The sequence below is a fragment of the Tasmannia lanceolata genome, unplaced genomic scaffold, assembly GCF_043159265.1.
Source record: "Tasmannia lanceolata isolate RefF3 unplaced genomic scaffold, GAP_Taslan_0.1 ptg000012l, whole genome shotgun sequence".
Lineage (NCBI taxonomy): Eukaryota > Viridiplantae > Streptophyta > Magnoliopsida > Canellales > Winteraceae > Tasmannia > Tasmannia lanceolata.
Window position 1 is genome coordinate 23390519 of NW_027518689.1, and position 26006 is coordinate 23416524.

The 26006-nt window shown below is 41.0% G+C and overlaps 1 protein-coding gene and 1 pseudogene across 1 annotated transcript; one reads left to right on the forward strand and one right to left on the reverse strand.

Moving 5' to 3' along the window:
• The first annotated feature begins 323 nt into the window (after positions 1-323).
• On the forward strand, positions 324-1324 carry LOC143887734 (zeatin O-glucosyltransferase-like; annotated as a pseudogene).
• Positions 1325-17740: 16416 nt separating this feature from the next.
• LOC143888645 (zeatin O-glucosyltransferase-like) lies at positions 17741-19509 on the reverse strand. Its single transcript, XM_077393083.1, has one exon. It carries the CDS (start codon positions 19507-19509, stop codon positions 18037-18039), a length of 1473 nt encoding a protein of 490 aa, XP_077249198.1. The 3' UTR covers positions 17741-18036.
• Between the last annotated feature and the right edge of the window lie 6497 nt (positions 19510-26006).

The window sequence follows — 26006 nt, forward strand, 5'->3', positions numbered from 1 at the left end:
TTCCCGGCCCACCTCCAACCCGCCTTCTAAGCCGCCCATTTACACTTCCGTCAACCCTTCGCAGCACTTCCCCGGTCATTGTCTTCCACCGCCCGCCATGTTGCTGTCATCCATTGCTCCCTCATGCCATTCCCTTCCCACGATTCCGCTGCCCTTCCAAATGCTGAAGCTTACATCTACTCTGGCATCTCTGCCTTCTCTAACATCTTTATCAAACTGGAATTTATTAAGAAGTTTGCTGATCAAAATGTAAATATCTCTCAAATCAGCCACCTTCCTGCTCTCTCCGATGAACACTGTTTCACTAATCAATTCTGAGAACTTGTCCGTTCCCAAGTAGAGATGACGGACTCAGACGTGTGTGAAATCTACAACACGTGTCGAGCGGTGGAGAGGGAGTTTCTTGATCTCATGAATCAGCCACCTTTCCTTCGCGATGGAAGAATGAGACCGTTGGCTGTCGGTCCTCTACATCCAATCATTCTCCGTGGTCAAGATGGTTCAACTTCAGGACTGCGACATGAGTGCTTGGAATGGCTAGACAAGCAACCGTTCAAATCGGTGCTTTACGTCTTGTTCGGAAGCAATTCTTCTTTATCTGAGAAGGAAATTTTGGAGTTGGCAATGGGATTGAAACACAGTGAGCAACGATTTGTTTGGGTCTTAAGATAAGCCGATAGAGGAGACATATTTGTAGAAGAGAAGAGTGAGGATAAAAGTGAAAAATATCAATTGCCGGAGAATTACGAGGAAGGGTTGGAAGGTGTGGGGTTGGTGGTGAGAGACTGGCCCCCGCAGCTGGACATCCTAGCGCACCAATCAACTGGGGGTTTCTTGAGCCATTGCGGTTGGAATTCTTACATTGAGAGCATGAGAATGGGAGTCCCAATTGCAGCATGGCCGATGCACTCGGACCAGCCATGGAACGAGATGCTGGTCACGGTGGTGTTGAAGATCGGCGTCTCTGTGATCGATTGGGCCCGGCGGGAGGAGACGGTGTAGGCCACTGCCGTGGAAGTGGTGGTGCGGCGTTTGATGGAGTCTGAGGAAGGAAAATATATGAGGAGGAAGGCTGAAGAGTTAGGTGGGGCTATTCGTGAGGCTTAGTTGGAAGGTCGGAGCTCTAGAGCGGATCTAGACCACTTCATTGCTCATATATGTAGATAAATATTAGTCTCTTGTGTTAAGCAGTTGTTTTGTGTAACTTTTTTCTTCTTTTACGTGTGTAGATTTTCTTCTTCTCTATGCATCAATGTTTTGCGTGACTTGTAGCCACTTTGAGCTCGTTCTATGTACATGATGGAAATGGGACTTGGTTATTGTACTCTGTAAGACCCGGCCCCATGCATGCATACCTTAGAAATTATTTTTAGTAGAATAGTCAAAACGGGCGTCTTTACAAAAATCCAGGCCTTTAAAATATGGAAGTTGTGTTTGCCTTTTAGGTTTTGGGTCATTTATCAAAAATCAAACCTCACGCAAAGGTCCAATGACCGGCAAAGCGACGTGCAATGATCTTGAAAGTTTAAAGCATCAGTTTTTTTTTTTTAACTTTTGAGTAGGGTGTTTTTATTATGGGATTTGCTAGCGTCCTTCACAGAAGACATTTCACGGATGGTATGTTGCATGTGAGAGCAGCCACCTCATGAATGAAGACAAAATCTACTGAAAAGTGAGCCTTGGTGGCTGCTCTCACAGGCAACAGGCCATCCGCGAAATGCCTTCTACGATGGACACTAGCAAAGCCCATTTATTATAAGTAGCTAAGTCTTTTCATCACTTTCCTAAAATGTCAAGGAGGAGATCTAAATGTCTTAAATAAGTGTCTGTGTCATTGAGATTTTAGTTCTTTAGACCCTTGGGTTGTACTTTCATTTATGTTTCTTAAATGGGCGTGGGGTACTCAATATGGACTTGTGGGAGAAGTTTTTATGGTCTGTCAAATGGTTATGTTCTGTTATAAGAGTTATTGTAAGAGGTAGCTTCTAATTTTGAAATAACGTAGTGTTGTAGAAAGAACCTAATTAGATGGAGATTAGTTTTTATCTTGTAAAGTTGTGAACATGTTTGTGTAAGAGAGAGAGAGAGTTTTGGAAGTCTTAGGGTGTGTTCGGCAACCAATCTAATATGGGCCTTTTCAGTTTTTTAGGCGGAGAGAATGAAAAATGTTTGGGATATGATGAAAATCACGTTCTTAACCCGGAAAGGCCAGTTTCAAAATTTTCTACGCTTTGTACAGCTAAAAGACAAGTTGCCTGAAACAATGAGTCCGGGTTCTGTTTTTTGGAAGAAACTTGTACATACCCAAAAATACCCCCCACTTAAATTGTCGTCCCCTCTTGAATAAGAGGGGCGTTTTTGTCCGTTTGTGTTTGACTCAGATTAGGGCTTTTTAAGAAAGCCTAAAAATATATTGTTTTGTGGCTAAAACAAACCCTAAACGTTTTGTTCAGCTCTAGAGATAGAAGTCAGAGAAAGAGAAAAAGAAGACCAAGGAGATAGCAATTTTGAAGTTGAAGCCGCGAACCAAGGTAATATTTATGAACTATGAAAGATTTGGAACATTAGAAACCCTAAAATAATGGTTTGATAAGTAGAAAGAAGAAGAATTGTGGTTAATTGGATTAGAAATTAGAAATCTTTGGATTGATTTTGAGTTCTTGGACCTAATATTATTTTACGATTCCAACGAACTCAAAGTTGATTGGTAAGAATCTAAATTCAGAAATTTGTGTTTTGGAGATTTGAATAAGAATCTTTAGCGATTTTTCTTAAATTGTACGTTTGAATTTGGAGCGTGAAATTGGGTTTGGTGGATTCCTCTCGTCGATACAAATCCATAGAAGCCAACCTCGCGCAATTTGGAGTCCGAACGAAGAAGATATGATGTGTTTAACTATTGAGAAAATCAGGTAAAAACCTAAGAAAAACAAGTTTTCGAAGAGCAACCAACTAGTCGGGCCAGTCGACTGGCTCGCTTAAAACTATGTTTTTCGTTAAAACAGTAGTTGAAGGGCAGTTGACTGGTCAAGAACCCCAGAACTGTGCTTTGAAATTTGAAACAGTAGTTGACGGGCAGTTGACTGGTCGGACCAGTCGATTGGCGCGCAAAAACTGCGTTTTGAGATGAAAACAGTAGTGAAGGACCACCAGTCGACTGAAGCGCCTTTGATGTTCGAAATCTGTCTGAATTTGGGAATATGTTTTGAGTTCTGGATTTCAATCCTTTGGCTTTTGGGTTACCTTCTTGGGCCCTTATTTGTTACATATGTTTTGTTCAGATCAAGATATTGAGTCATAATCAGAATTAAGAAATGAATCGTACATCTTTGAGGTACGTAATAATGTACTACTTTAGGCATTCGTAAACCCTCTTCACTTTGAATCAGTATTGACTTTGGAAACCTGTATTGATACCTTTGAACTTCTGAATTAACTTTGGGTCTAGCATGCCATTTTGTTGTACCTACCATTACTTTTGATTCTTTGAAATAACTGATATGAATATCTGTTCTGAATTCCGAACCATTGAAACTATCAGTTTAAATTTTGAATACTTATAACCATTTGAATATGAACCTTGGACACCTTTTGAACACTTCTGTGGAGGCTTGGATTACTTCTGGACCCTGCCATAAGGGGGTAACTGTAAGCCCAATGGTTCCCACCTTGGCATTCCCATCTTCTTTTGATGATTCCAATACACAAGTGATTTTATATCACTAATGTGTTTGGATGTCTAAGTTGTAGATCTTAATTGTACTAAGACAAGATTGCTTGGATTGAGGCCAAGAAGCTCTCATTGGACCACATTCGGAAGGCCAAAGACATCGAAGATCCAAGAAGCATGAAGACATGAAGCATTGCAAGTGAAGACCATTTTAAGTCCTTTTTATATTGTATTGATCCAATCCTAGCTTAAGTTTTAGAGGCATAAATTAAGTAATAACACACACCCCTAAATGTTTAAGAGATTGTCCTTGTGGTGTTCCAACACTTTGGAACCCTCATAACAATCCCAACTTGGTGTATAGTTGGAAGCCCACAAACATGCTTCTCGAAACTCCGAGAGAATTCTCGGAGCTCCGAGATTTGGTCCAGTAGAATTTTTCAATCTTCTGTTTGTATTCCTGGAACTCCGAGAATTTCTCGGAACTCCGAGAACACTATAACAGGAAGAAAAAGAGCCGTTGGTATTTTTTCCAGAATTACCACTATGCGACCGAACGGTCATATTTGGGTTATTCTATATATATAGGTATTCCCATCTTCCCAATCATCAATCCTAACACTCTCAAAACTCTATTTGAATATCCCAAGAGTGAATCAAACTTGTTTATGCCTCTCTCCTCTAAAGATTAGGATTTAGATCATTAGGCTCAAATTTGTACATCTTCTACAAATCTTGTAAACCCTTGTGAGGAATTATTTTTAGTTCTTTCTTTCTTTATCAAGATTGTATTCGGGCGAGTGTTCGGAGAAGCGAAGCCCACTCTCCGTGGTGAAGATTGCCACCAAGGTTAAAGGCATTCAGAATTGTAATCGGCATTGATCTTCGCCGAAGTTAAGAAGATCAAATAGTGAAGCCATCAACGGGTTTGGTTGGTGGAGTGGAGTAGGCCTCGCGTTGGAGGACCGAACCACTTTAAATCTCGGGTGCACTCGCTCTTATCTTTTTGCTTTATATTTGCATTTGCACCTAGGATTTAACTTGTGTGCTTGAATTTCATTGTTGATCTCTTAATCTTCAATTTTGGGTTTGAGTTTTTCAAAAGATTAAAACTTGTTATTAACCTAAAATTTTACCTCCTCATTAGTTGCCATTGGGGCCTACCCTTGGAATTTCACTTGGTATCAAAGCCTAGGCTCTTAAAAGATTTTCTTTTCTTAAAATCTTTGGTAAATTTTTTTTGAAAAATTTTAACAAGGGAAAGATCATAAGATCTTTGGCAACTTTCTAATTGTGAAATGGCAAACAAAAATGGAACCAGACTTCCGGAAGGCCATTCCACAACTAGACCTCCTTTCTTTGATGGGTCCAACTATGGACATTGGAAGACAAGGATGCGCATCTATCTTCTTTCGATAGATGTGGAGCTTTGGCACATTGTAGAAAATGGTTACATTTTGCCTTCCAAGCCATTTGAAGAATGGAATGCTGTAGAGAAAAGGCATGCAAATTTAAATTACAAAGCTATAAACTCTTTGTTTTGCGCCTTATCTACGGAGGAGTTTAATAGAGTAACTCTTTTTTATTCCGCCAAGATTATTTGGGATACTCTTGCCGTTACCCATGAGGGAACATCACAAGTCAAGGATTCCAAAATAAACTTATTAAAGAGCAAATATGAAATGTTTAGAATGGATCAAAATGAAAGTATTTCCGATATGTATACCCGATTCTCTAAAATTTCTAATGAATTAGCTAATCTTGGTAAATCTTATCCTACTGATGAGCTTGTGAGTAAGTTGGTTAGGTCACTTCCTCCTTATTGGGATCCAAAGGTCACCGCCATCCAAGAATCAAAAGATCTCAAGACGCTAACTATGGAGGAGCTTGTAGGATCTCTTATCACTCATGAGATGCTCCTCACTAGCCGTCAAGAAGAGAAGAAGCCGAAAGAGAAAGAAAGAGAAAGTCGATCTTTAGCTCTAAAGGCCTTCAAGACGGACTCATCATCAAGTGAAGTGCATAGTGATGAGGAAGAAGCGTTAAGAAAATTTAAAAGCTTATGGAGAAATAAAAACAAAAAGGATAAAAAGAAGAAGAAAGAAGAAAATGAAGGACAATGACGATTAAGGTGTTACAATTGTAAGAAGACGGGACACAAGAGACCAGAGTGTCAACTTCTCAAGTCATCTTCCTCAAAGTACAAGGGAAAGAAGGATTAGAAGAAGAACAAGGCTCTTGTAGCCGGTTGGGATGCTTCTAGCACCTCGAGAAAGAGCTCAATTGAAGGGGAAGATAAAAAAGACGATCTTTGCCTCATGGCACTTTCCCATGAAGTTGAGGTAAACTCTAACTCCTCTTGTAATTCATCAAATAGTGATAGTGGCAACATATCTTATGATGAATTGTGCATAACCTTGCATTCTCAAATTTTAAAAAATAAAGTTCTTAAAAAATCTATTTCCAAAATAGAAAATGAACTTGATACTTTGAAAAATGAGTCTTCTTCTTCCATATCTCAAGCTAAAGTAAAAATTAAAAATTTTAAACTTGAGATTGAAACCCTTAAGGGTTGTTTGGATGAGAAAACTTGCCAAATTCAAAATGTGGCAAGCTATTCCAAATCTTATGTAGATGAATTTAATGATTTTTTAAATCAAATAACCCATCTTCATAATGAAAATGAAAGGTTAAGATTATGTCTCCATGGATTCCTAAATGGTGACAAAATTATTGACATAATCTTGAAGAAGACTAGTCAAAGACCTAATCATGCATTTTATGATAGGACTAGTCTATCTAACCCTCATGTTAGATGCCATTATTGTGGAATCAATGGTCATTGCCAATTCCAATGTGCATCTAAAATTAGGGATTGTGGTGGAACCAAGAAAGCTTGGGTTCCCAAAGCCCCCATATGATTCTATTCATATGTGTTTAGATTAAGGGTTAGCACTTAAAATTGAATATCTTTTTATGGTTATTTAAAATCCCCTATTGTATTGAATTTGTTTTCCAAATAGGGGGAGTTCTATGTTTGTATTTTTCCTTGAAAAAGGGGGAGCTTAAAATTGCAAATTTTATCCCTTTGATTTTCTTTTACCCCATCTTTTTTATAGATGCCAAAGGGGGAGACAAATCTAGTGTAAGGAAATATATGTGTGCTTTTATTGGAAAATCTCTTGTGCTTGTCATCATAAAAAAGGGGGAGATTGTAAGCCCAATGGTTCCCACCTTGGCATTCCCATCTTCTTTTGATGATTCCAATACACAAGTGATTTTATACCACTAATGTGTTTGGATGTCTAAGTTGTAGATCTTAATTGTACTAAGACAAGATTGCTTGGATTGAGGCCAAGAAGCTCTCATTGGACCACATTCGGAAAACCAAAGACATCGAAGATCCAAGAAGCATGAAGACATGAAGCATTGCAAGTGAAGACCATTTTAAGTCCTTTTTAGATTGTATTGATCCAATCCTAGCTTAAGTTTTAGAGGCATAAATTAAGTAATAACACACACCCCTAAATGTTTTAGAAGCATTGCACGTGAAGACCATTTTAAGTCCTTGATTCGGATTTGATGATATATGTGGACCCGGATCCCGAGGACGGTGAGCGAGGGACGCGAGATCCCTCGTCAATCCTCTGAGATTTCCACAATGTGAAGGAGATCTCTACCAAGGAACTCTTGAAACAGATGCCACTCTCACAGCATGAATGTCGATATGTGGAATACCTCTTGATCCGGAGACAGGAGCCTCGAAACCAAGACGTACCTAAAATAACTCAGAGTCGCCATCTAGGGGAGTCGGCCCTGGAACCCCATAAAATACTCTGTCGTAATGGATAACCAGAGATGCAAAAGGTCCGTGCCTGGTGACGAATGAGGAAGATCCGAAGATCACCCCCAATTCGCCCAAGTGCTTGGTCTCTTATGCCATTTTAAATTAACTTTGAAGAGTTTTGAGCGAAAATCATGTGAAATGGGAACGAGTATCCCCGAGAAAATGCCCATCTAATGGATGACCCAGGGATGGGCAAAAGAAAATAAATATCCAAATCCTAACTCATCGCATCTAATCCTAACTCATCACATCTAGGAAAGCAGTAACATCCGCATGCACAGCTACAGCTAAGCAAGTAATATAGCAGATATGATAAGCAGGAAAGCAGTAAATAGCTACAACTAAGCATATGATCATAATAAGTAAGCAGATAAAATGCTACAGCTAAGTATGTAAATAAGCATGTGAAACTGTACAAGAGACGAGCTAAAAAATCAAGGAAAGAAAGGAATCAGAAAATCGACGGTATGCGAGAACCAAATATGCCAGGGAAAAGAAAAGGTGACATACGATAGACTCAGGGAGCGATTCTAAAGGAATCAAGCTCAGCAATCCTAATCCGCTAAAGATCGGACAAGTCTCGCGGTTGTCATAGCCTATTATTGGGCTCAACGAGGACAATCCCTGTGAAGGGACCACGCTACGTCATCGCCCATCCCAAAACCCGATAAAACGTCGGAAAACAGATGAAAACCGGAAAACCACGTTCATAATCGGAAATAGAATGAAAAGAGAACTCCGAGTGACCTGCCAATCACCATCCTTGTCCATTTTTTTAGCTTTTGCTTTGAAAATTTTGAAAAGGTTTGAAAATATTTATTAAAAAGGTTTGACTGAACTTGGGTGGACCTAAGCTACCTACGTACTCTGTGGAAAGGGATCAAGCCAACGTAGTTCAAAAAAAAAAATTTGGTGTTTTTGATGTTTTTTGTTGTTTTTGTTTTTATCCCTTTTGATTGAAAATAAAATAAAGGACTAACGTTGCCAAGGAAACCCCAATACCTGTGAAGGAAGAGGAATCAACCACTAGAGATATTTACCCCAAGCATCAAGTTACTAGTTACATTACATTCATCTTGTCCTTTCGCTGTCAAGATTTGCCTTGTGAGATTATTACAGTTCCCAAAATGAAATTAAGCACAAGAAACTGATGATATTAAAAGTGGTAAGCTGAGTAGGTACGGTGGCAACCATGGTGATGCGCCCTTCAGAAGACCAACATCAGCACCACCATGCTCAAACAATTGTTTTCAACTCATCTTATCCCTCTTAACAGATCATGAGTATTCCCAGAGAGAGAGAGAGAGAGAAATTCGTCTAAGCAACAAAGACAAGGCAACTTCATGCAGCTAACAAACATGGTAATGCTATCATTAAAACCTACAGGCACTCTATTTTGGTAATTACACTACACACTTGATTTCTCAATACTGGTGAAAAGAAGATGAAAACAAATAGCCAATAGCTATTACCATTTGCAAATACTACAATGAAAAAACAAAACCAGTCAAAGCCAAAAAAGAAACAAATCAATTTCATACAATTTTTAGAGCTTTATAATGAAAATATCACATGCCAAAGGAAAAGTATTACCTGTTTGGAGTGAAATTGCCAATGCAGAGGATTCTTTGGAACTTTAGTGACGGCACTGAAAATGGTAGCCGAGCATCTCCAGGATTGTGACGGTGCCGAATCTAAGTTGGAATTGCCGAAATCTTTGATCCGATGGCAAGATCGACGAATCGATTGCCGGAATTTTCGAGGATTGCCGGAATAAATGGCGAGGTGGGTTTGATGGTGCAGTTGAAATAGAGATCGAGTTAGATCTGATGGAGAGATGAGATTCAAGTTACTGGAAATGAAGGGAACGGAGGTGAATAAGGCAATGGAGCTGGGTTTTGGAAGTGCTGATGGGAGAAATAAAAGGTGGAGAAGTGGGTTTTGAAGTGGGTTTCAAGAGAAATGGAGAGTTGGATCTGGGATTTGGGATTTATAATGCTTGGAAGAGGAGAGATGGTGGTGGAGGCAAGAGGTGGCTTCATCGGATTCCGGCCGGAATTGGTGAAGATGGTCAGATTTGGGTTGGGTTGAAGAAATGGGTTATAGGTGGTGATGATGATGGTGGTGGTGAAAAGGATGTTGGTCAGTGGGTGGAGGTGGCACGGCCGGAGCTCCGGTGATGGAGAAGTTGCGGAGATGGTGGAGAGCCGAAGGTAGAGGTGGCGATGGAGATGATGGTTGGAGGTGTAGATGGGGTTAAAAATGGAGGAGGGTGAAGGGAGAAGAAGAGGGTTTGAAGAAATTGTGAAGAGATGGGTTCGGATTTGGGGAGAAGTGGTCGGATTTGGGTTAGCAATGGTGGTTCGATGGTGGTGGAGATGGGAGGCACAGAGATGGTAATGGAGGAATTGCAGAGGTGAGGGTGGTGGTCGGAGAAGGGGGTAGGTGAAGAAATGAGATGGGTTTAAGGTCGGAAATGGAGGAGGGTTTGATGGGGGAAGAAGAAATGCGGTAGAGGCGATGGGGTAGGGTTGATGGTGAGGTGGAAATGGAGACCAGAAGTGATGAAGCTCGCCAGAGGTGGGGAAAAATGGTCGAGGACCCTCTTCTTCTTCCTCTCTCTCTCTATTGTGTGTAGCCAAAAAACGAGAATCAGAAAAAATCCCCTCCTCACGATTTTTTTTTGTGGTTAAATAGTTAGGGTTCCTTTTTTTTTTTAAGTACATCTCCACCCTCCATTTGGTATCTTTTTCCTCTTGATTGCTCTCAGCCCTTGATTCTTGTCTTTGCTCTAATACCATCTTAGAAACCCTAAAAACCTAGAATGTTCTAATTTCATCTAAACCCTACACCTCACCTCCTTTTATCCAATGATCCATGCTCATTACTTGTAAAGAAAGTAATGTCAATTTCAAAGAATGCCCACTCTTTTACATGGGAAATGATATATTTGACTCCTTATTTCATGGACAGCCACCCTTTAAAATATTTTGACTACTCCTTTATGCTATAGGAGGGTGACTTGATGTGGAAAAGGAGTGGATCATATTCTCTCTTTTTCCTATGCATAAGAAATGGTATTGGCACATCCCTGCAAGGATAATGCACCCCTCTTCTATTTATTCATCTAAGAAAATGATTTTAGCCCATCAATTTGATTTTTGGCATTCACAAAAGCTTGTCTTTTCTTCCATTTTTCACTCAACCGGTCTTTTATAAATAAGCGGAGCGCGCTGATATCAGCACAACCCGGTTTTGATATTGGAACACCCAATTCGATGATTCAACCCCCTCCCTTATAGGTAGAGGAAAGTGATATCGGCACTTCGAGTCAAATTTGGGAAATTCAAGATCGGTCTCAGGAACGTGAAGTTTGATTCTGGGGGACTTCGAATTTGGCCTCAGGACTCAAATTTCGGGGTTTATTCAATTTTTTTTGGGAAACTAGGGTCAGGTCAAAATGGGGTGTCTACAATACCCACTCTTTAAGTCTAACTTTGAGAAGATGGTAGCACCGAAAAGTTGGTCCAAGAGATCATCAAGACGAGGGATCGGAAAGCGGTATTTGATGGTGATTTTGTTGATGGCTCTACTATCAACACACATTCTTCAAGTGCCATTTTTCTTCGGCACCAAAAGGGCTGGAACGACACATGGGCTAAGGCTCTCCCTTATGAAACCTTTGTTCAATAGTTCCATGATTTGTCGTTGTAGTTCTTCATGCTCCACCAGACTCATCCGATAGTGAGCTGGGTTGGGTAAAGATGCACAGGGCAGCAAGTCAATTTGGTGCTGAATGTCTCTCATGGGAGGACGGCCAGAGGGAAGGTCTAATAGAAATACATCTTTAAATTCTTCCAAAAGAGGCTTGACTTAGTTCGGAATGATTAGTGCAACCACATCTCCAATATCGGATTTGTTAAGTAAGATGTATATAACACTAACCCCTTCCATAGCACTCTTTACATCTTTCATCACAAGAAAATTAGAGGATGGGAATTTTTCAACCAAAGGGGTATTGGCTCTTTACTAGGTGCTAAAGTAATCTTCTTTCCTCCATAGTCAAAAGAGTAAGAGTTACGATACACGTCCTGGATTGTTTTCTTATCAAATTGCCATGGACGACCAAGGATGATATGACTACAATCCATAGGTATAACATCACACCATATTTTGTCAAAGTAGATGGAAGCAATAGAAAGATTGACAAGACAACGTTTGGAAACGGTTACCTTCATACCTCACTTTAACCAAGACATCTTGTAAGGGGTTAGATGTTCTTTCAACTCCAATTTCAACTTGTTTGTTGCCGCCTGAGAAATTATATTTTCACAACATCCGGAATCAATAATTAATCGACATACCTTTCCAAAAACGGTGCATGCCGAGTGAAAAAATGTTGTTGCGAAGCCAACGATTTCCAGCTTCTTGTTTGGGAGTTAGAAAAATTTTCTGCATCATAAGGAGCTCACCGATATCGGCATTAAGTAGTTGCTTATCCTCTGAGTTACTTTCATCATCCTTGGGGTCAATACCAGCGTCTTCCTCACCTAGATCATCATATTCATTTTCCACAAGTAATGCTTTACCCGCTTGTCGCTTCCGACAATTTCTAGCACGATGTCCTATCTCACCACATGAATAGCAACGCATACCGGTTGTAGAGCTTTGACCGGTAGGAGGGGGCTGATCAAAAACCTTAGGCTGAGTAGGGGCTTTGTTGATTCTAGTGGGGTGTGCACTTGTATTTCTGGCTTTGGTGGTGACAACCAAACCTTGAACTGTTTGGTTTGTGAAAGATGTGGATTGTGGCTTCCGAGAGCGCGAACGCTCCACCTTGAGAGCTCTTTGGTGTGCATCTCCCAAATCCCAGATGTCAAGAACATCAAGGGTGTCTTGGATAGGAAGTTGAAGGCCTCCCAAATACTTGTTCATGAGCATCTCCTTCGGGTCTTGAATATTATTGCGAATTTCCAACTCATTGAATTCATTGGTGTATTGGTCTACCGTTCGCGTACCTTGCCTCAAATTTTCATAACCATTGGTACAGATCCCTCTTATAACCTTTGGGAAGGAAGTACTTGCAGATCTTGTCCTCCATCTTTCTCCATCGAGTGATATGATCTTTGCCGGCAGAGTGGCGGGTTTGCTTCTCACGTCTCCACCAAGCTATGGCCTTGCCTCGGAATCGCATGACAATGATGCCAACACGACGCTCTTCTGGGACATTTCTATGCTCAAAAACTTCATTCACAAGTGTTAACCAATCAATGATTTCATCAAGAGAATCAGTTCCTAGAAATTCTGGAATGTCTCTCTTAACTTCCTTTTCCCAATCCGGTTCTCGAACACCTTGTGTGTAGAGTTGGGGGTGCCTTCCTTGATGCAAATATTGAACACTTTCTGAAGAAGAAGAATCACCATTGGTTCTTCCGGATCTGGAATGGGATGGAGGATTGTTTACTTCAGCATGAAGACGTTCAACTTCTCGAGTCAAATCATTGATTTGTTGTTCCATATGCTGCTGCAAATTTTCAAAAAGTGTGTGTACTTCATCCAACGGAATTTTTCTACCACCTCGACGTCCTGCTTGTTTTGGAGGCATTGTCCTCTCCTCCAAAGCTCTGATACCAAAATGATGTAAGCCTCTCTTAGGCTTCTTGGACTAAGGATCGGGAGAGTGACAAAGAAAGACACTCAATTGCACAATGACTTGGATACAAGAAAACAGATTCATGCGAGTTCGGTAAAATAGGCATATCTTCTTCAATATAGGTCAGAATGACCCGATTCCAAAACCAAAATTTCAAGGACTCAATAATATAGAACTTTGGTTAAGAAAGTTTTCTCAGAAAAATACTGTAAGGCACTCGAAAACAAGATGGAAGTGGGTGGTCCAGCAAAGACTAAAATCTGGGTAAAGGTAACAACTTCAATGGCTGTTCTTCTAGGTTGCCAAGGAATGTGGATAACATCAATTCTTCAAGATTGATGGTTTGCAACTCTTCAAGGATGAAAACAATAGAGGAAAGCTCCTACTCTTCAAGAAAGGAGTGAAACTCTTCTAGGTTTTAAGGATGAACTCTTCAAGGTTCAAGGGAAAATGCAATAAGCCAATTTTCATTCAATATTCACTAAAAACTCTATTACATATGTTTGATACTCTTCAAATAGAGAAATACAAGAGAAAATTCGTTCAAACTAGTCCAGTAACTAGTTTAGGGACTCACATACATCATTATTAACTTAGGAACTCTAAACACATTAACTAGTCATAGCTAGCAAACACAGTCTACCAAAATAGCCATAACTCTTCAACCACTGGGCCAAAGTAAGACCAAGAATATCCGTTGGAAAGATAATTTAAATACCTACAACTTCTTAGTTAAGCATTTGCTCTGATTCATCCATCTAGATGTACAAAAACGTGCATCAAAATTGACCAGGTTCATTATGACGAAAATGCAACTGGGTCAGGCCTGAATTGGCGTGCCCATGATCTTGGGCTGGAATATGGGTTGATCTTCTCACTTGCTTGGGATGGGCTTCAAATTTGTCAGCCACATGTGTTGGGGTTGCATCAGGTAGATACAGGGCAGGGAGAGAGAGAGAGAGAGAGAGAGAGAGAGAGAGAGAGAGAGAGAGAGAGAGAGAGAGAGAGAGAGAGTTTAGACCCCTTTTAGAATTCAAAATTAGTCGTAAGAGACCGAGCTATCATTTAACGGCCTGGTCAGACTAGGTCAAAGGAGTCATGCACCAACTGTCACATTCTACAAGGTGGAGTAGCAAGCGGCTTAAAACAAGGAAATGTGCAAAACATAGAACATGAAGTGGATAACTTTTGGAAGCGCCCCCTCTGAGAACGTAGGACAATAGGGAGCAGTTACAAGAGAAATCTGTAAAAAGAGACATCTTTCTCTGAAGATGAGGTTCAAGAACCAAATCAAAACATGTCTTAACATTTTATCTTTTATCATTTACTTTTCCGCATGTCATTTACTTTTCCTAATTTTAGCTTGTCTGATCGAAGTAAAGAACGATAGATCCATCTTCAAATGTGATATTTTCTCTTTAATTCCCTATCCCTAGCACCGGCTTTTGTTTTTGTGTTTTTATTAGTTAGTAGTCGGGCCATCTGTCTATCCTAAGAGTCATTTGCATTCTGCCTCCATTGACGACGTTGTTTGCATTCTGCATGCATCGATGTTTGCCGTGAGTCATTCACATTCTGCATGTGTCGACGTGTCATCCACATTTGGCATGTCTCGACTTCTCTAAAATTTGGCATCGCATCGTACTGAAAAAATGTCCTTTCTATCTATGTAATGGCAGTTGAGCTCAAGGAAGAAGTGGCATTTCCCTCTTCTTCTTAATCGCCTGAAATCCAATCTCCAGAGGACAGAAAAGTTTCAGTCATCAACCCCTCAAATTGAATTTCAAATGGTCTCTCAAGAGATTGGTACGCATGCGCATACACCACAAAAAGACACACCACATCTGCACTGATCAATCGTGCCAGACGGTTTTAGACCGATCATTATTTTTTTCAGCCCTAGTAGGACCCCGGTCTGCTATGCGGCATTAAATGGCTCATAATACAAGAAGTAAAAGTGCAAGCATTGGTGCTTCTACATACCCTAGTAATTCTAATGTTCCCAAGAGTGCCGAAACACAAGATCAATGGACTTTTAACAGGAAAATCTTCTGCTAGAGGAGAATCCCAATCCAGTTTGACTAAGTGGAGGTACCTCACCACAGGGACGAAACTCTGATATGCCCGTCTCACTTCAAGACGTGGCTTTTTCGTTTAGGTGACCAAAGTGATTTGTCCCTTTCAGTCCTCTGGTGAGAATTTTTCCAAATTGGTCAAGAGATTGTGTGGTTTGCTTTCTCATAGAATGACGCTGACAGCGTAAGTACAACTGTCCCTTTGGCAGGGTAATAGACCGGTCCAGCAGCTACCATACACGGAATCTGCAATTCCAAGTTCTACTCTCCTACCATAGGAAAGAATTATGATTGGCCAGTTCAATCTTTTAGCTAGGGAAAATCCTTCTCAGGGAGGCTTGTTTAGTGGCCCCTCTATATTTTCCTCAGGAGAATCAAGCCAAAATTTGACACCAGGGTATAATTTGATACCAACCATGATTGTTTCTAACAACCTTGCCCCTATCATGCCTCAGTAGTAAGCGAGATCCTTCGTGACAAATCGACCAGATCTTGAAACCGTTAAACTAAATGAGAGTGTGACCAATCCTAGCGGTGGTGTGCAAGTCGGCTATGGAATTGGTTTTCGGGGAAACATTAACGAATACAAGAACCAAACCCAACCTCGTACACCACCTCCGGAATACTAGGTTAACATGGGTTGTGAACTGGTGGTCGGAGGTGGCGGGCAACACATATCGCATGATCTTAGGATAAGTCCAAACCGTCCTCTCGTCCAAGACAGCTACATCCCCCTACTACATCGGCCCGAGTAGATACAATATCATCGAATTTCTACAACACCTACGTCCAACGTTCAGACCGAAGCAAAGGCCGGTGTATATGAAACCATATCCTGATTGGTATGACCTCTACAACCCATACCCTTAGGGATATCGAGTTCCCAGTCAAGTCTACCATTGAGAACGTAGGCTGTTTCACTACTCAATGTGGAGAGGCAAGCCAGGAAAAGAAAGAACACTCCTATAATAGTTACATGAAGTCCAAAAACATTGATTATAAACAATAATGAGCAGAAAATTGACTTTGAAATAATGAAAACAAGTAAAATGAACAAGAATAATAGATAATGGAAGGAAACCAAAATTTTATTGAAATTTAGATAGAAAACAATAAGAAAGACACTCACCTTGGTGATGAACTGATGCTAAGAAGAAGAAGAGATGGAAGGCAGCCAATGTTCACGAATTCCTCTCTAACTTTCTTTAACTCTCTAACTTCCTTCAAAAAAGTTCTTACAAGTTGGAATTCCTTCCTCCAAGCTACAGTTTACAAGAAAACTTCCTCAATCCTTTCAAAAGTTGTCAAAATCATCAAAATTCCTAAATGAGAGTTCTCTGCTATTTGTAGGTGATTCCCTCCCTTGCATTCAAATTCTCATTACATGCCCCACAATTACTCAATTATTACAATTACACCATTCCTACAATACAACCTATAAGAGCAATATATATATATATATATATATATATATATATATATATATATATATATATATATATATATACACACACACAAATGATGTCACTTAGGTTTATGAGAATTTAAATTGGTGCCTGACCGTGAAAATCACAAAGGCAGGGTGTCAAAACCCTGACCCTTGAATTTTTATCTAAGTGGGAAGTCAAAAAAGGTGGCTTGTCAAAACCCTGCCCCTTGTGATTTTCACGGTCGGGCATCATATAAAAACTCTAGGTTTATTACAATTATTCCATCCTACTTGTATAGGTTTTGTTGTACTTTTCCCGAGACTCGATCCACACCAAGTAAGGTGCCAAGTTACGTGAATGGAAGCTATTCGGAACCACTCCCGCTTGGTGATACGAAAAGCAATGAAATTTTCGTTAGAAGTTCTTTTCTGTAAGTGAGTTGCCCTTGGACAATTTATAGACAAGAACACCAAAGAAATCTGCGATTTTTTTTGTGTGACTAAGATTATGGAGGTAATTATGGATCTAAAAACTATCGCTAAAATGGGAAACTTGCAACCCTAATTTTGTGTTTTGCGACATCTGCATTAGTAAAATGTCTCGGAACCTAGTTTTTTCAAGGAACTAGAGGGTTTTTGGTTATTTATGGTATATATAGGTGGGTGATGGTTAGATGTTTATGGGTGATGAATTTCATTCGTTTTGTGCTCACAAAGACCTTTAGTCCACCCATTCAAAAGTTGCTCACCATAGTAGTTATTATCACGAAAAACTATTGTCAGTCCAAGATAGGCAAAATGTGGTGTCTACATCTAGTAAAAGCTTTATCGACACCACCTTAAGTGGCATATTAGAACTGCCAGTAATTTGCTAGTATCAGCAAACATTGCACCTATGATACAACCAATTGGGAGAGAATCAATAGATTCCTTTTCGGGAGCGATTCATCCTTCCCGAACACAGCATACAACTCTCCATCACCTGCAAACATATTTGGGTGGGATCAAATATATGACGGGCTTACCCGATATTGTAATCATCGTTCATCAGCAAAGAAGGTTCATCAGCAAAGAAGAATATCCGGCTATCGACGGATTTTTATATTTTTACTGGCTGTTTTGACATTTGACCATGGATAAAAACCAACTTTATTATAATTTTTATATTCTTAAAGTACCACATTCAAAGTGCTCCTCTAGTTAAATTGCAACAATGACATTTTTATGATATATTCTCAAATATAAATGATATTCTCAACCCTTATCATTTTATGCGATTTGCAAAGAAATTCCACGGAGGGTGCTGATAAGTTCACCGCATTCAGACTAGGGAAAAAAAATCTATCACTTCCCAGATAATGTTTATCTAGATATATGGGCAATGAAGTAGTCTAGTTCTGTTCTAGAGCTCCCATCTTCCAACCAGGCTTTACGAATGGCCTCACCCATCTCTTCCGCCCTACTCCTCATATCCTTACCTTCTTCTGTCACCATTAAACGCCTCACTGCTGCTTCCACTGCAGCTGACAACACCATCTCCTCCCGCCGGGCCCAATCCATCACAGGGACGCCGATCTTCAACACCTCCGTGACCAACATCGCGTTCCATGGCTGGTCTGAGTGCATCGGCCATGCTGCAATTGGGACCCCCATGCTCATGCTCTCAATGCAAGAATTCCAACCGCAGTGGCTCAAGAAACCCCCTGTTGAACGGTGGGCTAGGATGTCCAGCTGCGGGGCCCAGTCTCTCACCACCATCCCCACCCTTTCCAACCCTTCCTCGTAACTTTCTGGCAGTTGATATTTTTCACTTTTCTTCTCACTCTTGTCTTCAGCAAAAATGTCTCCCCTATCGGCTTCCCTTAGGACCCAAACAAATCGTTGCTTACTGTGTTTCAATCCCAATGCCAACTCCAAAATTTCCTTCTCAGATAAAGATGAATTGCTCCCGAACGAGACATAAAGCACAGATTTGAACGGTTGCTTGTCTAGCCACTCCAAGCACTCATGTCGCGGTCCTGAAGTTGAGCCATCTTGACCAGGGAGAATGATCGGATGTAGAGGACCCACAGCCAACGGTCTCATTCTTCCATCGCGAAGGAAAGGTGGCTGATTCAAGAGATCAAGAAACTCACCTTCCACCGCTCGACATGTGTTGTAGATTTCACATACGTCTGAGTCCATCATCTCAACTTGGGAACGGACAAGTTCCCAGAATTGATTTGTGAAACAACGTTCATCGGAGAGAGCAGGAAGGTGGCTTATTTGAGAGATATTTACATTTTGACCAGCAAACTTCTTAAAAAATTCGAGTTTGATAAAGATGTTTGAGAAGGCAGAAATGCCGGGGTAGACATAAGCTTCAGCATTTGGGAGGGCAGCCGATTCTTGAGCGGCGAATGACATGAGGGAGTCATGGATGACGGCAACACGACGGGTGGTGGAACACAAGGTGCGGAGGAGAGCGGCGAGTGGTTGACGGAAGTGTAAAGAGGCGGCTTCAAAGGCGGGTTGCAGGTGGGCTGGGAACTTGTTATGGGCATTAGGGTCAGGTGGTGGGGCTGGGAAAGGAGGGAGAGGGAGGTCGTGGAAATGGATGTTGGAGATGGTGAGTGGATCCCAACCCTGGACTCTTATTTTGGCTTGGGTGTTGTGTGTGGCTGAGCCGACGAAGTGCACCGGCACGCCGCGGGCTGATATATGACAGGAGAAGTGGAGGAGTTGGTTAAGGTGGCCTTGTGCCGGTAGAGGGACAATCACCACCACAACCGGAGCTTCTTCTCTTATTGGATTTTCCATTTGATATGGATGTAGTGTTCCCATATCTTTTACCATTTTATAAGGGAAATGATAAATTCGGCCCTTTTCTTTACATTGGACAGCCATCTTCAGTGTAAGATGGCAATCAGGCCCGTTGAATCCTTCTCACGTGAAAGTCACAGATACGGTGGAGCGGGGTATCCCAAGTAAAAATGAGGGGTGGATATATCACTTCCCTTTTATAAGCATTGGGTTTGTCAAAATAACTGAGATGACTTCCTAACGAAGCCCAAAAAAAAATCTAAAAATATCTCCACTGTCTTTTCAACCAATTTGAATAGACACGAAGTGACCGCAACGCCGGTCTTAAAAATTCACTTCTTCTTTGTTTGAAGTTATAATAATTTTGAGGGGAATGATAGAATTAAGAGCGTCCTTGCAAAACTCAGCTTCAAGGGCAGCCCTGTTGGTTAATTTCTGCCAAGTGTGGTACAGAAAAAAATGGATGGTGCCAAAAATAGTGAAAACCGTCTTGACTTTGCAGAAATCAACCAACAGGGGCGCCCTTGAAGCTGATTTTTCCAAGGGCACGCTTCATTCTATCCTTGTTCGAATTTTGAGGGGAATGATAGAATGAATAGTAGAGCCGTAGAGCCAACGTAAGTGCAGGTGACTTAAGTTATAAATTGTTTGCTTTGTCTTCATTGTGAAGAGAATCTTCCATTGATGTGAGAGGGTTGACGAACGAGAGCACATGGCTTCATCAACGTAGACTCTTAACAATAATGGTAGAACCTTTTAAAAACATTTTCTCATAGTCATGCTTAGAGAGCACATGGCTTCATCAACGTAGACGCTTACCCTGATTGGTAGAACCTTTTAAAAACATTTTCTCATAGTCATGCTTAGAACCTTTTAAAACCTTGCTTAGAAGTTGTTTTTTTTTTCTCCTAAAAAACTGATTTTGGTTCGTTGGACCGCTCGATCGAAGCAGCATTTATTGCCAATTGGCTCGATACCCCTGTGATTGTCTCATATCCCTGTGATTGTCTTATTCGATGAAGGGGTGTAAAATTAGAATGCCATGGGTCAAGGGACATGTCAAATTTGGGGTTTAAAAATGAAAAATCAGAGATAAAATCATTAATTTTGTTGCAAACCCCACTTATAAGCCACCATGTGGCATGGCCAAATGGAGTTATAGGCCAAAAACCCAAGTTCTTGGCAATTTGCAGGCCCTAAAACCTCCATATACGGCGGTATGGCCCGCAATGCCGCTGACCGGTATCACCTAGAGACCGTACTGTGATGCCCCAAACTCTGGATCCAGGACAGAACACAATAGGGCCGCCCACCTGCAAGGCGAACCCTACAAGCATTCAAGGCATTGAATATCAAATAGTGCAGATAATATCAGAGCAATTTTGTATCAAAACAAAACTAACATAACTATACACTATTTTCTATCCTGACAATCTATTTAACCATTTCATTAATTCAAGATAAATACAATGGATGATACTCACGATCAGTAGCCTGGATAAACAAGTTCGTCTCCAAATCTAGGCTAAGGGACGCGCTCCCATGTCCCAAGCTGGAATAGCGTTCAATATATGAAATTTGTAAACTACGGGCGAGCTAACTTTCGTATAAGCAATAAAGCACGAGTACAATTAAGCAGGCCAAGAGAGGTAAGTATGCAAGTGGCAATGAAACGGATATATCAAAGTTCAATATCATTTACTATTTTGAATTCAGACACTATATTCAAGAAAGATCATTATTCCAAAGAAGTCAAGCGTCGGAATTCGAAGGTTCTAGTACACTAGTTGATGTGTCAGGAGCCAGAAGGATTCAAAGGGAATCACAAGTTTCAGAATTACCAATGGTTCTTAAGCACAGTGTGCAATTCGATAAGTTCGGATGTTTCCATTATTCTTTCAATTCACCATTCAGAGTTCAATACCTACGTTCAATAACTGATCCAAGATGGACAAATGCTGGGGTTCAGAGTTTCAATACAGCATCAGAGTCAGAAATCAAGAAATTCGATAGTTCTTATCATGATACTTTATTCAATGAATCAGATGGATGGAGACTTGGTTCAGAATTAGATAAAGCCACAGAGTCCTGCAGAACTCTAAGGTTCAGATAGACACACTGCTTATAGATTAAAGCCAGGGGTCAGCAACTCCATATATATAGTACTTGTCGACAAGATAGAAACCGTGTTTGAAGTAAGCTAGGATTGAAAGAAAAAGGATAGTCATCGAGCAATTAAGCTTCAAGTGAGAGAAAAGTCTTCTTCTTCTTCCCCCCTCTCTCCGGCGAGAGTCGGCGGCGGCCGGCGGCGGCCGGCGAAGCAGCAAGGGCCCAAGCCCTTCTTGTTCCTCCCTCTCCCTTTCCTTCTGCCAAGTTCTGGCCTGGAGGAGAAGCCTCAAGTGACAAGACCTGCTGTCCCTAAAGGTTTTTCTCCTCCGGCTGCTCCAACTCCAACAGAGCAGTCTCCGAAGGAGGAAAATCTAGCTCTCTCGATGTTGCCTCAATCCATCCGTCCGATGGAGCCCCCTGATCCTGGCAAGCTAAAGTCTGTTGTTGAGAAGGACTCCGAAGGAGGTGGGTCCCCGTCAAACCCCCCCACAACCAAATTTCTGTTCTCCTCCCCAGATGAACCTGAACTGGGATATGACCCGAGTACCCATTTCAAAAAAGGAACCAGAATCCATAAGATATTTGATAAAAGAACACCTCCAGGCGTTGGGATTAGCTCGAAACCTGGTGAATCTTCATCGGGAAAAAAGAAAAAGAAAAAACTTCTGAAACCAGCTCTTATTCCATCCCCAGAAAGAGACCCCGAAACTGCCATCGAATTTCTCTCCCCTTCTGCTCCTACTATTGACCAATTCCTAGCATTTTCTTCAAGTGAGGCAGAATCGCCTTCTCCCTCCCCAAGCCTCAGGCGACCAAATCCGATGAACCCATCCCTTGAGTTAGTACCTTTGGGTAATAACCAGTAAACTCCATTGGGACCGGATAATAGAATATCAATCCTGACAAGGCTTCAAGCTAGTCCCAAAAGCCCGCCAAAACCACCTTGTGAAACTTCTGGGCCCTCTCATGAAAATAGTGGACCCCCCTCTCCTTTAGATGCATTTGGTAAAGTTTTAGGAACTGCACTGATTAAAGCCTCACACTCTGGGCGGGAAACCTCAATTAAAATTTCAAATCCTCCCTCTGAAAATTGCCCCTTCCCAAACAAGGAAAATCCTGCTCAAATTAAGCCATGGAACTCTCTCTTCTCTAAGGCTTAGACCAGCAAAATCATTAACCTTAATCTCCTTCCCCCCTCCAAAAATGAAGAAGGAAAGATTGTCATAGAAGTTGAGGACCAGGAAGTTGAAGAAGCTGAATCGAAATGGGAGAGTTGTCTTGTAGGCTACTTCTTAGGAAGAAGGCCTAACTTCCTTGCCCTGAGAGATCATTTAGCACGAAAATGGAGTCTGAAAGGAAATTTGCAGCTTTATGCCATGAGTGATGGATTTTTCCTATTTAAATTCTCAAATTCCGAAGACTGCTCTCAAGTTCTTGAAGCACCATCCCACTCCTATGGAGGAAGACCTTTGATCCTAAGGAAATGGGCCAAAGACATGCCAATTGAAAAAGAAAATTTCAAATCCATCCCTATTTGGATCAGATTGCCAGGCCTTCATCTCAAATTCTGGACCCCCAGAATCCTAAGCAAAATTGCCAGTGGCATAGGAACTCCTTTATTCATGGACAGTCAAACAGCTGAAGAAACCAGACTCAGTTATGCAAGAATATGTGTAGAAGTGGAAGCTGGAACTCATCTACCAAACTTCATCCCCATTCAAACTTCTTTTGATTTCACCATTCAACCTATTGAGTATGATTGGAAGCCTCTTTCCTGTCCCTTGTGTAAGACTTTTAGCCATACCCCCACATCCTGTCCTACACAAGCATCTAAGCCTAAAAAGGATGTCGAAGAGAGAAAAGAGTGGAGGCCCATCCAAAAATCTACTCAAAGGCAGGCCTCTTCTCCCTTTTTGTCTGAACCTGAATCTCATGCAAAGCCCATCCTTTCTGATATCCCAGAACAAACCTGTTCTCCTAAAGATATAGCCATCCATAATTCTTTCTCAGTGTTGCACTCAGAGGAAGGTGAAATTGAGGAGCCCCTGGATCATACAGAAGGCGAAAGTAACTTCACTATCCAAGCTGAAGATGATGAGGAAGATGAGACTATAAGTAGTAAAGAAGAGGGGGAAGACTCTGGGGAAGAAGTTGATGAAAAGTCCGAAGAAGAGACGGAGATGCAAGATAAGCTAAAATTCAAAAATCTGAGAAAGAACTGGTCCCCTGGAATTTTCTCAACACAAAAAATTCTTGCTGAAGATCAGAAATTGGAAGTCAATATCACTGACCCTCAGAACCAGCTGCCTGCATCTCAGAATGCCCCCCAAATCATCAACCATTCTCAATGATTAAGGTAGGATGCTAGAATGTTAGAGGAATCTGTTCGAGGAGAAGAAAAAAGGATATCAAAAGCCTCATGATCGATGAAAAACTTCCATTCATCGGCCTCTTGGAAACCAAAGCATCTGAAGATAATTTTGGAAAATACTCATCTGAAATTGCAGATGGTTGGTCTAGGTATGCAAACTACCATCATACCGATAGAGGTCGCATTTGGATTCTGTGGAATTCAGCCCTGGTAAATTTCATATTCATAGCGATTCCCTTCAGCATATTCATGGAGACATCGAATATATTCATTCAGGCATCAAGATCTCCATTACCATCGTTTATGCTAAGAACTCCGGAATTGACAGAAGGCATCTCTGGGATGACCTTAGAACTATTGCCCCAACTATCAATAAACCATGGTTGGTCGTGGGTGACTTTAATATTGTCAGATTCTGTGATGAAAGATATGGAGGCGGTCCGAATCAAGAAGATATCATAGAATTCAATTCCTGTATTTATGACTGTTACCTCTCGGATCTTAAGGCCCTAGGGTACACCTTTACCTAGTCAAACAAATCTTCCCCTGAAAATTTGAAGCTCAGGAAGTTGGATCGGGCCATGGTAAATGAAGAATGGCTTTGCTGCTACCCCCACTCATTAGCAAAATTCAAAAATCCGGGGTTATCTGATCATTGTCCCATCATCATTCAATCCTTGGAAGCTACTGTTCATGGGAGCAAACCTTTCAAATTTCACGATATGTGGCTAGAAGACCTCTCTCTGTACGAAGTGGTGGAAAAAGCTTGGGCTATAAAATGTAAGGGGAATCCATTATTCAAGGTAACAAAAAAGCTGAAAGAAGTCAAAAGGTGTATCAAAATTTGGAACTCTGATGTCTTTGGGAGGGTGGATATTCAACTTCCCCTGGCCAAAAAGACTCTTGATAGCATCCAATCTAGACTGAAAGAAGATCCAAAAAATCTGGAGGTTAGAACTGAAGAGAAAAAGCCTGCAGAAAACTTCATTCAGATAGCACATAGAGAGGAATCGATGTTCAGGCAAAAGGCCAGGATAAACTGGCTGAATCTTGGTGATTCAAACTCGTCATTCTTCCATTCAGCCATGAAATCAAGAAGAAATTATAATGAAATCCATGCTCTGGCCAATTATGAAGGTACCATTTCCTCAAATCCAGATACCATCAAAGCAACCCTGATTCAATATTATGAAAACCTCCTAAACAAGCGAAGATCATATTCTGATTCCACCACCCCTAATCCGAATAGAACCCTCTCTTCAGCTCAAGCTGCAAATCTATTCAGGCTTGTCACTAGAGAAGAAATTGAAGAGAACATTCGTTGCACAGAAGGCAGCAAGGCCCCTGGGCCTGATGGTTTTAACGGTAATTTTTATAAATCTTTCTGGTACCTGATTGGAGACGAAGTTTCTGATGCAATCTCTTATTTTTTCAGAAGTGGGAAAATGCCGTATGGTCTGAATTCTACGTTCATCTCCTTAATTCCAAAGTCCCATGATGTGTCCTCCCCAGATATGTTTCGCCCGATATCCCTCTGCAACTACCTTTACAAAATTATCACAAAGATTCTTGCTTCTAGGCTCAAAGGAGTAGTGGATGACATAATTAGCCCCCTTCAATCCGTTTTTATAAAGAACTGAACCATTCAAGACAATATCCTCCTGGCTCAGGACCTGGTTCACAATTTTCATCTAAAATCAAAAAACTCGCTCATGTGCCTTAAAATGGATATCAAAAAAGCTTTTGATAATGTCAATCACCAAACTCTTATTCAGTTCATGAGAAAGATAGGTTTCAATCAAACATGGTGCAAGTGGATTGAGCAATGCATTGAAACTGCTTCTTTTTCGGTTCTTCTAAATGGATCTCCTTGTGGGTATTTTAATTCTACAAACGGCATCAGGCAAGGGGACCCCTTGTCTCCTCTTTTATTTTGTGTTTGTATGGAAATGCTTTCGGTCATTATTGATGAAGCTGCATCCTTGAATCAGATTATCACTCCCTTCTCTAAAGGAAGTTTATCCATCACCCATTTGCTTTTTGCAGATGA